At 34.3% G+C, this 17,336-nt stretch overlaps 3 protein-coding genes across 5 annotated transcripts in view; 1 reads left to right on the top strand and 2 right to left on the bottom strand.

Moving 5' to 3' along the window:
- LOC128885497 (lysophospholipid acyltransferase 6) overlaps positions 1 to 11,807 on the bottom strand; it is a 20,217-nt gene extending 8,410 nt beyond the window's left edge. The window contains exon 1 of the mRNA XM_054139576.1: positions 11,554 to 11,807. Within this exon, the coding sequence (XP_053995551.1) occupies positions 11,554 to 11,637 (84 nt within the window). The 5' untranslated portion in view covers positions 11,638 to 11,807. The remainder of the gene's footprint in view (positions 1 to 11,553) is intronic.
- Positions 11,808 to 11,934: 127 nt separating this feature from the next.
- Positions 11,935 to 13,252, top strand: LOC128885501 (mitochondrial import inner membrane translocase subunit Tim8-like). Of its 2 annotated transcripts, XM_054139582.1 has the most exons (3): positions 11,935 to 12,077; positions 12,534 to 12,630; positions 12,939 to 13,252. In XM_054139582.1, exons 1-3 carry the CDS (start codon positions 12,073 to 12,075, stop codon positions 13,110 to 13,112), a joined length of 276 nt encoding a protein of 91 aa, XP_053995557.1. In that variant the 5' UTR covers positions 11,935 to 12,072; the 3' UTR covers positions 13,113 to 13,252. The 2 variants fall into 2 exon arrangements, with proteins under 2 accessions (XP_053995557.1, XP_053995556.1); XM_054139581.1 differs by lacking the exon at positions 11,935 to 12,077 and having other exon boundaries at positions 12,438 to 12,630.
- Positions 13,253 to 13,881: 629 nt separating this feature from the next.
- On the bottom strand, positions 13,882 to 16,705 carry LOC128885495 (ufm1-specific protease 2). 2 transcript variants are annotated; one of them, XM_054139571.1, is made up of 10 exons: positions 16,328 to 16,705; positions 16,014 to 16,229; positions 15,717 to 15,944; positions 15,468 to 15,638; positions 15,294 to 15,387; positions 14,942 to 15,202; positions 14,711 to 14,857; positions 14,501 to 14,636; positions 14,144 to 14,422; positions 13,882 to 14,016 (listed from the first exon to the last, which is right to left on the bottom strand). In XM_054139571.1, the coding sequence occupies exons 1-9, from the start codon at positions 16,364 to 16,366 to the stop codon at positions 14,161 to 14,163; spliced, it is 1,554 nt and encodes a 517-aa protein (XP_053995546.1). In that variant the 5' UTR covers positions 16,367 to 16,705; the 3' UTR covers positions 13,882 to 14,016; positions 14,144 to 14,160. The 2 variants fall into 2 exon arrangements, with proteins under 2 accessions (XP_053995546.1, XP_053995545.1); XM_054139570.1 differs by having other exon boundaries at positions 13,883 to 14,094; positions 14,169 to 14,422; positions 16,328 to 16,701.
- Between the last annotated feature and the right edge of the window lie 631 nt (positions 16,706 to 17,336).

A 17,336-nucleotide genomic window follows, 5' to 3' on the forward strand; every position in this document is an offset into this window, starting at 1 on the left:
AGAGGTCCTGGAGGTAGAGCTGATCCGAGTTTTGGACTGACCGGTGGGTGGAGATTCAGGCGTGACCTCGATAACGTTGAACAGGAGCAGGAAGAAGAGCTAGAACAGGAACTGGAGCAGGATCAGGAATAGGGACAGTATTAACACACTACGAGCCAGACACCTTTTTCGTCAACCTCACTTTAATCGGCGCTTGTGTTGAGTAAAACTGAATCAAAGTATTGATGAGTATGATTGGAAGGACGTTGATTATGGTGACAGATAATTTGGTAATTAAATTGGTATCTAGTTTCTCTGACTTTGCAGTATTTTCGTTGGATCACCAGGTTCACTTAATCGTTAGTCGTATAACATTACTGAGGGGTACTTATTTATTTAAATAGAGACGGTCACAAGACCCAAAAATTAATTTATTTACAGATTACGTCAATCTTGTGATTAGTTATTTAGAATATTATAAAGTCAGAGACACTCACATTGAATATAACAAGTCATTTTTAAATACAGTATTGAATTTGAATTTTTAATTAAATGGATCGATTTTAGATGGGGCTTTATCTGCAGGGCATTAATAAAGATAATAAATACGTAGATCGTTATACTGATCACTAGTGATAGTTACTTATGACTTTTGCCAATTCATGATGATTCAAGTAATTTCCAAGTTTCTAATCTATCTATCTTGTGTAAACTAGAAATTTAGCACAAGTTTCCTTAAATTTATTTTTAATTTATAATGTGACGTTTAATGTGTAAAATCAATGTTCCACCTCGTTGACGAAAGCTGCTGTCTATACGTATAAACTGCATTTATTAGATTGTAATAATTATTGAGGCTACATGGTACTTAAAAACCAATTGAACTTTATCCGATCGTTAAGTGCATTATAAAGCTACAACAAGTGCCATACCTTAAGTTCGTTCAGTGTATTTCCTAAATAATATCAACGTTCGACTTTTACCCAAACTTTAATTTCTAATTATATTAAGTGTGCTAATTATAATATAAATTTTAAGTTTCATTTGGTGAAATAAATGTCATATTTATGTTGCAACATCTCGTCTCGTTCTATTGAAGTTTCCTTGCAAGAAATTGACCTTATGAAGAGTGAATTTAAATCGCAACATATTCACTAGCAGTATGTACAGTGGTGTCCTCCACTAAGGACGATTTTATTTCTCTGCATCCAAAGAAGGGGTCAAATAAATGAATAAACAGCTTTTATACTGATTTATGAAGTAATTTAAACAAATATTCCGCACGTGCTGGTCGTATAAAGTCCACATAACTTCGCTAACCGTGAAATAGACACAGTGGAACTCTTGTGTATGACATAACTAGCGGTGGTGCAAGTGGCCTTGACCAACCACTTGACTTCATCGCGACTGTAACTACAAACGACTCTGGCTACGTCTAAATCAATGTCTTCTGCTATCCTACTTAATTTGAAAATAATCCTACCATTCTTATTTTGCTTTCTATCTGCCATCGCAACGCTTCCTTTCACTTTCCCTCTTCCTGTCTTTCACCTCGTTTGCCTTTTACTTACAATCAGCCTACTCATGCCTTTCCTCGCTTGTAATCTCCCTTCTCTAATCACTATACATCCGTCACGCGACTCTCTCCTATCGGAAGTTCCCAGCAAATTAACTCCATAAACTGAGAATTGTCACTATTTGCACGACATAGAGAATTTGTTGAATAGAAACTTTCCCACGACGATCTATTCGATACTCAATTATGTAGTGCGGATGTTTGAATTTTTTTCAGGATTAGAAAATATTATCAATAATTACGTAATATTGTAGTATACCTTCACCAATATAGTACAAACAAAATTTTTGTTAATCGATTTAAAAAATAAATGTATCGAAGAGGACCTGTCAGGAGCTTGCCTTTTAAACGGTGCAGAAGCTCCATTTTTTTTTAATAGACTTGCACTATTCTTATCCTCTAACGCGTTTATATTTATCCAAGTAGACGCTTTCCTTAGTAAACAGCGCGAATCTAAAGTTGCTTTATTTTCAATATCTAAACATATCCTTGCATGCAACTTTTCACCTTTATGCTTGCAAAGAAAACAATCTATTCGAGTTCCTGTGAATCTAGAAGACAGTAAATGAGGAGTAAAAAGATCGATCAATATAATGAAAATTAATATCATTAATATCAAAGTGGAGCTATAACTAACAATTAAACGCAAAGAAACTGTTTTTCGTTTTTTATTATCGCAATACTTACCATAAACGCAAGAGATAATTAGGTGTAAATAAATTGTCGTTCAAATCAACCAAGTTATATTTTGTTTACGAGAACCTTCTTCAACGCAAAAATAACAAAATCAATGATTACAAAAATTAATATAAATATAGAAAACAACTATACACTAATGAAATACACTTTGTTCGTTATATTCCAGTTACAAAAACAAAAATAATACACTTTGACGTTATTAATTTCTCCGTGAATATCCCAGAAATAAAAAAAGAAGTTAAAGCTGCCTGGTTAATTAATAGCTCGTTGGGTTTTCAATAATAGCATAGCGCCGTCCCTATCGAAGCATGTTATTTTATCAAATAAATCTAGGGTGCATAGCAAACTCCTGTGACGCAAAGCATGATGCAGCAACGCGGATATCGTACAATCATAAAATTAAAGCAGCAGTTAATCACGCGCTTCATTAACGTATTACATTAGTAAATCGTTAGATCGCTGTACGCTTTTTTTCTTGCTTCATTATCCACAACGAACTGGCGCAACGCGAAAAATAACGAGCGTTAATATCCACGTAAACACAATTAATATTAATTACTACTCGTCTAAAATTACTTTCAATACTATCTAGTAGACGTTTCAAACTATTGTTTCTTTTCGATAGTTTTATATAAAATTCCAAAATTAAACAAGCATTACATACAAAAAAAAAAAAAAAAAAAAATAACAAAGTTTCAACTCGAAATCATATAAAAATATTGATTTACGAAAAGTGTAGTACAATCAGGCATCTCTGAATCGAAGCATTAAAAAACGAATACTTAATTAATTCAGTGGAATCAGAATGATTAAGGTAATCGAGTTATATTTACAAGACATGAATAGCCATAGCAAAAAAAGTTGTTAATGCTAACACGTTCTCCATGCAAGGCGTTAATCGTGCTACAACTTCCTATTGGTCTGATGAGCATCGTCAGTCTCATTCTACCAATCGAGGATAAATAATGTTTTTGCGTCTTTTGTTTTTCGTGCTCGATATACATATGTATGTATATCTTTTTATTTTATCCATTCTCAATTTTCAATAAAGTATCGTTCAAATGTAGGTACTAATAAATCACAAAATATCAATATATGTGTATATTTAATTTTACTACGAGTAACATAAAAGAATATGTTTACCTAGTAGAAACGATATAATAGAACAGTACGTAATACACGGTGTCAGTTGGCACACTCTAATTAACCAAGACTTGCGAAAACGGTTCCGTGTTATCACTGCTAATTCCACCTTTCGACCAATCGCCTGACGAGAATCACCGGAAGACACAAATGTCATGTCGAACACAGCGATAAATCACGCGCGAACCAGGTGAGCATTAACATTTCTGTCGCTCGCTGTAAGGTTGTCTATTTTACATAAGTAATTCACTTAATTTTACATAAAATTCACTGACATCAGCATTCGATCATTTTCACATTTGTTACTATTCTCGGGCCGTAAAAAACCCCTTCGAAGCAGAACGCAATGGGAATAATAGTCGATTAACGTCGATAGCAAAGGTTATCTGTCGATACACTCTGTAATTGCACACCTTCTGCTTTTCCCAGAAGGGAATTCGAGCATGATGTCGCTTGCAATTTACTGTTTACGTTTTCAATCCTGTCACGAGTCTCGATTCCACTATCTTGTAAGTCTACACATTTTTACGATTTAACGTAAAATGTTTTTATTGGAATTGATGACAGAAACAGCAGACGAAAAATATTCTTTTTAGCGGAGTTTCAGTATAAAGATTCACGTCGTAAATGGAAAATTGATTTAACTTGAAAAAAAAAAAAAAAACGAGTCCAATCTTTGGACATCAATAAAATGCAATATTTTACCCTGCGTGACTACAAATTTAATCGTTCAATTGAATAAACGTCGTCGTTCGAATAAAGTTTTCGAATATTTCGTGGATGAACCAGGCGATTGAACATTAATTTGCAGAGTGTAAATGGTTCTTGAAATGTTGATTGTCCCAGTTGAGTAAACAATCCTCTAATTACTCTAGCGTTCTACGACTACGTGCGCCGTGAACACGAACACTTTGAGAGCTGTATTAAAAAGTGTTCTCGTAGCGTGATAATACGCACGCACACTATAATCGGTTAATTGTGAAAGCAGCCTAACGAGGGCAAAGGAAAATGTGCACGCGATCGCAGGATCAATCACGTGAGTAATCTTTCCACCGTTCGCGTTATCGCATTTCACCAGCCACGGGCAAACGTTAGGGCACGTGCCATTAGCTGTATTTATGTAATAGCAGAAGAAACCGTCTCAGATTAAATACTATGAAATCGATGACTAAATGATTTTATGACGAAATTGAATTCAACGAGTATCTATTTCTTGGAAGATACATTCGAGAATTTTTATTGTGCTAAAATAAAATGCAGATCGTTCGAGTCGTCAAATTCAAATGCAGTTAGGAGCAAACCGTGACTGGTATTGAATCCAATTGAAGCTATAATCCTATTTAAATAGGATTATGCTGTCCTATTAAGGGCACTTATATATGAGCGTCTCAGCTAATTTGCGTATCTTCCAATTAAAAATGTACGAAGAATTAAGGTAATGAAATGATCGCATGACATGCTGATGATTACATCAGGAATATTTTAGTGTTAGAAATATTTTCGTAAAATTCATATTAATGGCACAAAATGTATTGTAAGTAAACACATAGTTTCGATCTAAAAATCGTAAGCAAAGTATGAGGACCCAAAAATTTAAATTTTAATCACTCCAACAACACTTCATTCACAAACAACAAAAATATCCCACGAAATTAAAACCTTTCAGTCACCTGAATTAATTTTACGACCGCGATCAATGCATTATACTGGTCGTTAATGATCGGTACGAGTCATGACTCCGTGGTCGCGAGTAAAAGTTAATACATATGTACACAGCTTGCTCCGGAAGTACGAACTTGATTTGCAATTGCTTCCTGGGTCATCGTTAACGTGTAATTGATTGAGTTATAGAACAAACTTATCTTTCACACTGAGGAAATAAAAATTGAACGAATAAAACTAAATTCTAATAACACTGAAAATCAGAATTCTATGAGAGTTTCCCCACGAATAAAAATAAATAAACGATGGATACAAGTTTGGCTATGTATCGTCAACTCAACTATGTAGATCGCCGCTCTCCAAACGAGGCCAGCAATTTGCATAAGCAACTATGCGTGCCCCGTTGCCAGAAAAAATTGCTAGTCATTTAATAATAACCCTTACAACTTAACACGCGTTGGTCCCCAAGTGATCTCACATCAATGTCGATTCGTTTCGCCGCGAGGGATCGAGACGAGCAGATCGTTTGACACAACGGTAGGTCAATGATCTCCCTGCGCGTTTACTAGCAGCTACGCGGTACCGCTTGCACGTTATGTTGCGTGCACCTTTTTAGAACCGAGGCTCGGGTTTATGCAACAAATCGCGATTCTACCGATAGTGCGCTCTTTTGTTGTGAATGACTCTGGCAGCTGGTTTTCCTCAATGGTTAGACTCACGAGCTGTCCTAATGAGGAAAATACAACCGAGAGGACATCACGATAATGACTTGATGAGTGCAATGAACGCTCGAAAGATTTGCATAAGTGTCCTTTTCAGAAACGTAGCTAAGGTTCTTGGGACCCTGTGGGTGAAATAAACTTTAAATAAGTATGGTTGAAACTTGAGCTATTTTCCATTTAGTACTTCTACAGCAGATTTAGATGATCAGAAGAAAGTAATTGGAAGATATCGTATTACCAAATTAAAAATAAATTTCGCAGGTAACGAATATGGCTCAGATACCGATGCTCATAGTATGAAGTACATACGCATACCGTCACTATTTTAAGACCTGCAGTGGTGACTGACTGCATGAAAGTGCAATGCGAGCAAATATATCCGAGTAAAGTATTATTGGCGTGCTAGGTACCGTTTGAGCATTCCAACTCACGTTACCACGTTGCATTCACCACACGAATAAGTTGAATGAAAATGAAATTGTTAGAAGAAAATAAAGGGCTTTCCAAAAGGGAAAATTAAAACTTTCTTAATCATGGAGTACATCCAATTTTTAATATTTTAAATAAAAATACATACAACTATCATTAACCCAGAATATGTGTGGTTCTAATAACTGAAACAAACTGTACCATTTTTTCAAATGAATATATACTTGGTTCTTTAAAAGACAACATGTATTTAGTCTTTCGTTTCAATCTATATTACGAAGTCTAAAATTAAAACTAAGTGCACGAATACATTTACTCCACAATTTGAGAGTATAATGTACGAAGATAATACAAATAAATGATAGTACTTTTGAATACTAAAATAGAATAATTTCGTGACAACACAGCTAGTTCATACTAAAATCGAATGAAAATATTAGCAAAAAAATGACAAAGGAGTTAAAAATCATGAAGGTTTGTTTCATGTATTTCTTCTTCTTTCACAAGCAAGACTTCAGAATCTATGACTGTGTTGAGGTCATAGTTCTAATTGTCGCGATCCAAAAATGATTTGAAAGCACTGCTCCAACTCATCCGCTAAAAAAAAAAAACCATGAATAACGGGAGGCTAGTCTCGCAGGACATTTTTCAGAGGGTTAAAACTCCGTTCGAACGAAACGGGATCTTAGACATGCCGCTTCTCGGGAATAGAGGGCAGGCGTGTTTTGTTACGCATTCTTCAAGTTACATTACAACTTTAGCTACCCATACATTCCTTTCCGAACGGATTGAAATACGACCGTTGCAACTGTTCTCGGTTGTAACTTGTACGTAACTTCCAACGATACAAACGTGGCAGTTAATTCCTATTACATTGGGTATACAAATTCTGTGCCTCTGTATTCGATCATTTATAACTTCTAGTCTAAATAAACATTCTCACTTGTAATTTTGATGCGTTTAAAGTACCAATCTTCCAAGTCTTCAACCTGATGGACATTACATGTATTCTCCTGCAATTATTATAACTACTTATTATATTTGTAGCGGCCATCAGATTGAGACCTCGTTTACCTGACCAAGAACTTAGAAAATTGTTAACATCAAAACTTTAATGTAGCAAAATCATGAGAAAATATTTCCATATAAACTACAGTTACAAAAACTACTAAATGGTTGAATATAAAGGCATAGAATTAATTTCTACGCCTAATACATTTTAATCAGAAACAGATTAGATCCAGAAACTGAAAGACGAGGTCACTGTGTTTGTCAGACGACACTTGGTGACACAATATTCATGTTATATCACGCCACAGGCACAGCTAGATAGTTGTGAAAAAGATTACGTATCGTTGTTTTTATACTTTTGTAACCTATAAAAAGTAAATGTATAATCACGGAAACTTTGAGAACATTTTTTCATGAAATATCATGGTTAGGTGTTTAATATAATGCAAAACAATTATTTTATGTGTAATAAAAAATAAAAATATTAATCTCGTTAACAGTAAATAGCGATAAATTATAAAAACATGGACGATTTCTAAACCAACGTTGCAAGCACAATGCACAATAACTTTCCTCCCACGCGTTTCTGTATCGAATCGGAACGCCCGTGATCGATGACGTTTCAAGCATAGCAAACTAATTCTAAAATTAAGTCACGATGAAACTCTCTTATATAAAAAAAAATGTTACAACATTATACACGATTCGACCGTAGACAAACCCGTGATGGAAAAATTTAATTTGCATATGCATGACAGCGCCTCCTTGTAAAAATGTAAACAGAATGATAAATTGAGTGCATAACAACGAACTATACACTTTCTTAACTGCTTTCTTAATTTCTATGATACATTTTCAAATAATGTCCTTGACAAAATTACTATAAATTCTAAGTTGCGTAATTCTCACCACCGTGACGCAAATCAAAGAAAATAATAATATCTTACATTGCGAAAAATAATAAAATTAATTTTATATACTCAAGAAATAGTTGACGTTGAATCTAATACTATTATACTATTTGAAATAATATTAAAAGATACAATTTCTTATAAGAAGACGTTTTCGCAACCAGAGATAGATAATCCGTGATAGATAAGGATTATGCCAATCGTAATACCTGACCTTTCATTCGTCACGACACTCTTTTTCAGCGTCTCGTTAATGGTAAAAAATAAAGTAAAGGTTTCGCTAAATATAACACTGACACGAGGCGTTTCGAACGGGAACATCCAAGCCGTTTAACGACCACAAAATTGCACCGGTTACCGTAGGTCAATTTTCAAGGTGCAATTATTACCTTGCGAGCAACAAAAAGCTCCCATCACTTCCTAGTATGTAAACCCCATTTATCTGATTATCTTTTTAACCGACTTCGAAAAGGAGGAGGTTACTCGATTCGACATGTATATTTTTTTTTTGTCTATAAAGATGTTACTCTGCTTCGTTCAAACTGGAATTCAAAATTTTCCTCTTTTTTCATTTTGTTAAAAAATAGCTACGACCAATCATTTGAGACGACCGGTACTCGAATGATTCGTAGTAAACATTGGTTACTCATGCGGAACTAGCAACGCTCGCGTTTTCCCAACTGTTGCATTTGACAGAGTTTATATAGCATAAAAGTCAGTGTTTCTCAAACAAGATAATAAAGAAAACTTCTGGCGGATCATTTTTTAGTAGAATTGAATTATTTTTTAAATATGGTTTCGAATGATTATCTGAAGATTGTATGTGTGCAGGAAATGTAGCTTAACGTAACCTATTCAGCCTAAACTACGAATATGACTCAGTGCACGACCTGCACCAAAACACGTAATTACGTTTCTGACTTGCAATTGTCCTAGTCGCTACAATGACGCAATTTGCGGATGAAGCGCAAAATACACGAAGACTGAATGGATCGAGTGGTATCATATTTTCAATAGAAATCGTTTACATGTCCTTTACTAAAGCAATGCATAAAATTATTATACAGTAGACAGTACAAGCATTAGTATTTAAATGAATCTACTATATTGAGTACTTTATATGGATTGCACGTCTGTCGGCGTACAGATTTTTCACTACTTTGCAGAATTCATGTTAGTTCTTAACGGCGATTATCTTATCGTGGCACAATAGCTGTATCGTTATCGACAATCGTGCGCTCAAACCGTACTCCAGAAGATCACCACTCCAACAATTCTCTGAACAGATAAAAAATCAGAGCACGTAGAAACCGTACGCAAAGTCTCACAGGCTATGCGCCGAAACGTTTCTACCAAATGCTATTTTTAATTTTCTGTCAACGCTGTTTTTGCGTATTGCGCGTATTCCTCGTCTAATTATAATGTCACACGAAGCGGTAAATCTGGAAGTGAGTTTCCATTAAACTATTGGCGTTTAATAATCACGCGTGACACACCTATTACGTGGAATATAGGATAAAACAGTGCTTCCCAACCGTTTCACGTCACGAAACAGCCAAGACATGTTAACGTATACACGCAACAATTTTCCGAATGCACAATTTAGCATTAACGTAAATTGTGCTGAAATCGTGCTCGAATCATTAAGATCAAAATGAACAATTTATTCTTTACAAGGTTAACAGTGTTGAGATCCAAGTATATTGTTCAAATCGAATAAAATTTTACTTTCCAGGACTTGCGACTGCTTCCTTGAACATGTTTCTATGTTCAGAAGAACGTTCAAACTTTTGCAATCTCTGATCTACGGTTCAAACGCAAAATGGGATTCTAGCAAATGGAGCAAGAATATTCCCAGTATCTCCACGATATGGAAATTCGTATACGATTAGAATCTTTCCATTGATTTATTACAAGTTTTTTTCGTGACACACCCAAGGTCACGTCACACCTGTTGGGAAGCACTGGCAATGTAATCCGATGCATCTCATAGGAATACAATGTAAGACTGCGCAAAAGTGATTCCAATGACGATGTTTACATGCATCCCACACGCGTATACCATATTAGTTACGCGCCTAGAACGCTTTAACGACCAGTTAAGTTGCTCCTCGAATCATCGAATCGCTACATTGCTCCTGTCGCCACGGATATCCAACGTATACTGTCGTCGCTGTGTTTATCCAAGGAAGAAAATAGGCGATTTTACGGTGGTTGAAGCTGTGAAACGTCGTGTCCGAGGCGTGTCGAACCTTAACCTTGACGATTGAAACGAAGACGAATAAGACGACGAAATAAAGCCAACAGCAACAACTATGGCCGAGTGAGTCGCAAGGATATTTAATAGGAGGTCGGAAATCCGGTGTAGTAATCCAGGTTCGATCGATGCGCCTTCCATTTCGGCGGTCAGGAGGCAGATAAGTGGGGGGCAAATGGTCACGTTGAAAACGAAACGAGATGGGAATTAAGCTGATATGTGAAATCAGGAATAGAAATTACTCCGAAATAAAATCGGTCAAAAGCATCCTTCGACGCTCCCTTCGGAAACAAATATTTTTAATTCAGTTGCATATATAGAAATTCATAAGGAAATACATAAGCACCACTATTTGATCTAATATGTATATATACACTATTTATATATACATATATCTTTAATTCGGTTTCATCATTACAAATCCACTCATAAACACCAGTAATTGATCTAATACGTATATACACACTTATACGTATCAATGTAGTAAGGACATTCCAATAATTATCACTGATAGAACGGGATGTATGATGAACGACATTATCAATGTTCAATTATATTAAAGAAAATACTTTCTGGCTGCACTTTCACTGAAACATGACTGGCTTCTTTTTCCTCTCAAATGCACATAAACACATACACAAATTGTATTTCATTCACTCGCTTCGATAGTTTATTTGACGTAGGCATAAATCTCGAACTAATTTACGATGTGTTCTAGGAATGTCGTCGTGGTGACGCCAGTGGAGTGCAAAGGGTTAATTTGGCTCCATAACCGGAAACACTATAATAAACACCAGCACTCAATCTAAGTGAACACACACTTACACGTACGAATGTATCACGAGTTCAGAACTTGATGATAATTATCACTCATAGAACACGATATATTGATGTTTAATTACATACCTTCGAATACATTGACTGATTGGTAAATCCTGATTTATTAGGTATCGAGTACTTAGGAGGTCGGTACGTTAGCCCGGAATTAATACCTGCGCTCCAATATTTCAATCTTTAGATGAAGATTTCTCTCGGTACTCGATTTTATTAGTAATTAAATGAATGTTGTATTACGTTAGCATACGTTTCGACTGAAGCTGCATTCGATTGACAAGGATTGGTAATCCTGATTTCTATCAATTTTTAGACGAGAACTTCTCTCACCTGGTCGATCGGGATGTCGATGGTGTCCGCGAGCCAGGTAAAGGCCCGCGAGCCGTCGTAATAATCCTCCGCGGACGCGGTCATTGTCAATGATCGAATAAATAAAGGCGCGCGCGCACACCACCGTGATCGTGCTGTGCCACGGGCACACGACACTAACCGTCCTCAGGCAGTAAACGGGTCTTGGCTACACGGTTCGCTCGATTTCTCTCCCTCGAGGGAGAATGATCGTTAGAACGGGACGAATTCACGCAAACCACGAGACAGCGACGACGCCGTCGACGACGGATTCTGAAATGCAGCGCCACTTCGTTCCGTGCCGGCTAACAAACCTGCCGGCAATCAGGGCCGTATCCACAAGTGGCATGATCAGTTGCACGTGATGGAGACTGTTGATCTCTGACGCCCCCAACCGCACGTGTAAACCAACGAGATTGTATAGATAGAGTAGAAGAGGAGCGAAAGGTCAGAGGAGCCTCTGTTAGTGGTAATAGCGGATGCGAGGAAAAAGAGAGAACAATGGAGTGAGTATTTCTAATGTAAGATTGCGTGAGCGTCAGGATATTAAGATTCGGGGGGCGTTATAGGAATTAAGGAGCATCTGACGCTATAGACGTATATGTATGTACACTGACGCTGAACAAAGAGATTATTGGAGTAGCATTTCTCCTCAATTCTTACTCTCTCCCGCTAAGGTTTCTTAATATGAGTGCGCAAGCGTTAATAGAGAAGATCAGGCGTGCAATCAAACTTTCTTCTCTTACTATTCGCGTTGTACTTTCTCGACTGTTTTATCTACTCTATGTATGCAATCTCTTTGACCAGCGCCGCCTACTTATCTTTGAGTAACTAAAACGTAGATTCAACTGAACTCCTTGGTAATACCACGTGTAGCTTGAAAGTGTACTTATCGGTTTACGAAAATATTGTATAAACAATTCTTCAAAATTAAAAGTATAAAATATGTCTGACCTATATAGTGGCTCGTCTTTTCAAGATAAGTCTACCAAAGATGTGGACCATGAGCTGCAGGATTTTATTATGATGGAGAAGCAAAAGGCACAATTTCAAGCCCAGGTAAATTTATTCTTCGCAAAATGAATTTAAAGCAAATGAATACTTTTTGTTGGTAAATCTTTTCAAGTAATTTAGAACTTATGATTTGCCCAGAAGTTTAATTTTACGCTTGATGTCTGTAAACTCCATGCGATTTTTAGGTTATGATTTTGTCGTTTCGATATTTTTTATAATCAATATACCGCGTAACTGATTTTAGCCTGGTAAAAATGCGTAATTTTTAAGTACGTGTATGAAATAATAAATGTAGAGATTATGTTTTCGATATTAACGAATTCCCATAACAATCTGTGTCCATACATTTTTAGATTCATGAATTCAATGATGTATGTTGGGAAAAATGTGTTGATAAACCAGGAAGCAAATTGGACAGTCGGACAGAGACATGTTTAAACAATTGTGTTGATAGGTTTATAGATGTTTCTCTTTTAATTACAAATCGTTTTTCACAACTCTTGCAAAAATCTGCAGGAATGATGTAGTTTATTTATAAATTGTGTTGGTATTGTAGACAATTATAAATAAAATTATTTTTATTCGTGTATGTGCAACAAAAAAATATTTGATTTGTATAATAATAAATAGAAAAGTAAGCTGACAAATAAAGGAGTTATTTTTTTCAACAGAATTATTCTTTAAATTTATTTATACAAAAAATTTAATTTATATGTTACACTTTACAGAATGTACATCTGAACTTATATATAATTCCTCTTGGAATTATGTGAGAAATACAGTACATTGTAACATCAATTTTATAATAAATATATTCTTAATTCTGTAAATGTTTTATGCATTTTAATATAATCACATTAGAGTTGCATAATGTTTTGGCAATGTAATAGTTGGAAACAAATGCATTTGATTTCATATAAAACAATTTTTCATGCTAAAAAATGTCAAAAATAGTTAGTGTTAAAATACCAATAGAATAGATACAATTGGAATGAATGTTTAATATGAATTTAACATTAAACACTATATTCTTTTCAATTTGTTCCTAGGAAGTTCAAGAAAATGCATCTGGTGTGCAATTCATTTATGCCACATAATACATACATTAAAATAATTACACATGTTACATTACAATGTGTCTCATTTTAACAGTTTTGGATAGCAACTCCTATTTGTAATAATTGTGTAACAAAATATGATAATTGACAGTTGCATATCCATTTTAATATTATTTCAGGTAGCATTTAACTGTATACTACATTACTGTATTTTCACCAGTTAATGAAGAATTATTTCATCAGATGCACACTGGCCTTTGAGGCAAACACATATTATAAAATGCATCTTTTTTCCAAAAATCTTTTGTTTTCCATCCACACCAACCTTTGTTTATTATAGTTGGTAAATGTTCAGGACCTGTATAATGCGGATCTAAAATTAAGAATTTTACATCACCGGTAAGTTCATCATAGTTGATCCCTAAAATTGTGTGAGCTAATACACCACCACCTAGAAAGTATTTCAAAATTAAATTACCAAAGGTAGAAAGACATTTTACCTAAAAGGAAGAAAAAATTATGTACCAATCATTACTGGTGTACCCTGTGTTTGAAAATGATGCAACAGATTTGTAGCTAAAGTTGATACTTCTTCACCTGTAGATGCACAGAGCACTTTAACACTGATACCTAATAGACTTTCTAGTACAAAACCTACTTCTGTTGAGCCAATCCATTGTTTACTATTAATAAAACTTGAAGGCTTATCTCCTATATTAACTAAACATTTTTGTATTTTACAATGTGAAGGTACTGGTATTTCAGTGTAGCCTTGTAATCTATAAGAACCGAGATATCGTTACTCGTAACCTCACGTAAAATACTTTATCGATTAACCGTATAAATATCGATATTACCTGTACCACGAAATAATCGTCTGTAGAGATCTGTATGCGCAGCCCCAGCCATTATCATCAAAATTATCCTGCATGTAATGATGATATGCATATAAACCTTGTACAATGCTAATTTTGCGAGTACTATTCGCTACATCTGTTGAAAAATTAGAAATGTATCAAATGTAACATATAAATATCCTACATGAACTTATAATACTGAATACATGCCATCATTTTGTAAAATAGCTTCGTGAGGATTTATGAGTATATTATCTGCTTGCGACTCGTTATAAAATTTCACGGCGTTCCCGTAGCGGAAGTAGGGTTTACTCATATCTAATTCAAGAATTCTATGTAAACTTTCACGGTATTCAACTGCAATTGAATAAATTTTTTTCAGAAGTATATCATCTTTTTTGTTAATTATACAAAGTAAACAGGTGTCATAAAAAATATTACTTGTTTCGTTGTCATTATGACCATTTGGATAGACTACTGTGAGTAAATGTCCAAAAGCATGGGGTCTGAAATGTACAGGTAGTGGCAGTTTTATAGATGATTCAGATTTTTTAAGCTGCTCCTCAAAACATTTTTCTATTAATTTAATATTTCGACACATGGATTCCACTAATATTCCATAAAGGTCTGCTGAACTTGTGTTAAAATTGACCAAAGATAATGTGTCAATAGACAAATTACACTCCAAACTATCAAATGGTCCTATATGGTAAATATCGTTTTTTTTTAATAATTGCTTAGATTATAATACAGTACTCGTAATATTTTAATAACAAAAAATTATGGTACCTACGTTTTACATATTGAAGGACTGGGGCATAATTAATATTTTCCTCTGAAAGTTTATCTCTAGATATTTTTAAAAGTATATTAGCATTTACAGCATCCTGTTAAATTTAATAAAATAAATATACTCTTCAAGAAAATGGGAAATATAAAACATAATAAAAAGTGTTAAAATATGTACCACAACCCCTGCAGGTCGAATAATGCCTTTTTTTATATTTGTAGTGCCTTCATGATATACAGAAATATCTAAGAGTTCCTTTAAAGATGTATCATTCAAGTTATTCTCGTTGTTAAAAAGAAATGCATTTTTTGATGGAAACTGAAATCCTATCTTTCCTGATGCAACTTGCTAAAAAAATAATTACTTGCTATGTATCAAGTTTAATGTTAATCATACTATGTTCTTAATAAAATATTAATAATTTACATTTTTTCTTGTTTCTTCTAATACCTCCATTATGTTATCATTTTGAGCAATTATAGGCAAGCTTCCTCTTATTCTAATGTACATAAATTCTTGACGAATTTCATTTTCATTAATGATTTTTACATCATTAATAGCTTCAAGTTTTTGATGAATATAAAAATATGTTTCTACTTTAAAATTTTCATGTGAATACTTCAAAAGTAAGGGATTATCTGTTATATCAATATCCTAAAGAATTTCAAACATACATTTAATAATCTTTTTTTGCCACTATAAGAGAAAATGTAATAATCTTACTTGAAATGTATCTGGAAGCTTCTCTTCACATTCACCAACATGTAGAATACCACAGAGATACACTTCTGCTGGCATGTGTAACTGTAATGTCGTGTGATTTAAATTGGCTTCAATGTCATCCGATACATTTACACTAAATGTCAATACTGTTAATGTATTATTGTACATAACACCATACAGGTGACCTGTTATCCCATTCCTTACACTTTTTAGTCGCTAAAAATTAATAATTTTAAATGCACTGCACTTTGCAACATACAGGTGATTTGCTTACATCAAAATGATGACAAATTCAAACCTCATATAATAATTACCTCTATAACATTAGATAAAATTCGCAATTTCGGGGCCATTTCAATGATTTAATTATAAATAAACTTTGTTTATAAGTTAGTACGGGATTAACTATATAGCCATATGGTAAAGTTTAATTCAAAAAGCACATTATAAGAAAATTGTCTAGGCAAAAACTGTATGAAACATGCGAAATATTTACGTATGCATGTGTGCATGGACAAGTATTCTGCATATACCGATGGCAATTGGTTATATATGACACATTTAAAAAATGACGTAGCGAATCATTCTATGCCTAGGATATTTAAAACAGGTAGAATGACATTTCTATTCACAAAGTAAAAAAACGATGCATACTGTAGTGAGGTTCAGTGAGGTTGTAACACGGAATTCTTTCAGTGGGTTTAAAATTTTATTACCACTGGCGCCATCGGTGGGAAAACGTCCAAGTTTGTAGTAAAAGTAGTTTCCACTTTTTCTGTAAGATGACGTCACCGATATACTTTAATAAATTATTCTTTATTTTTCATAAATACGTGATTAATAAGATTCTTTGCCTTATAAAACTACAATATATTAGTTCATATGCCATCTTCGTAATATTTATGAACAGTTATTTAATAAAGAAATAATTATCGACCCTTCATTAAATCTGTGGCGCCATCTTATAAGAATGATGGGAACTATTTTCACTACAAACTTGGGCCATTTCCCACCGATGGCACCACTAGTACTAAAACCCCGCGAATTTCAAAATGCCGTTTTTTAGATCACAGTGCAACGCCAAAATAGTTTCTGATTATGGCAGTACACTACTCTGACGCGCATACGGTTATGCGTTCTCTACATCACCTCTTATTTTTAAATATAACAAGTTTTAGAAGAGTTTAAATTATTACGATACTTATAATTTATGAAAGAATCGTAAAGTTATCGTAGAATTATTTCCTCTTTGTAATTGACATTTCATATCTTTTTATTCCTATAATATTACTTATTCAATTTATTACCAAGCAAAGTATTTTA

The sequence above is a fragment of the Hylaeus anthracinus genome, unplaced genomic scaffold (assembly GCF_026225885.1).
Source record: "Hylaeus anthracinus isolate JK02 unplaced genomic scaffold, UHH_iyHylAnth1.0_haploid 11981, whole genome shotgun sequence".
NCBI classification, from domain to species: Eukaryota; Metazoa; Arthropoda; class Insecta; order Hymenoptera; family Colletidae; genus Hylaeus; species Hylaeus anthracinus.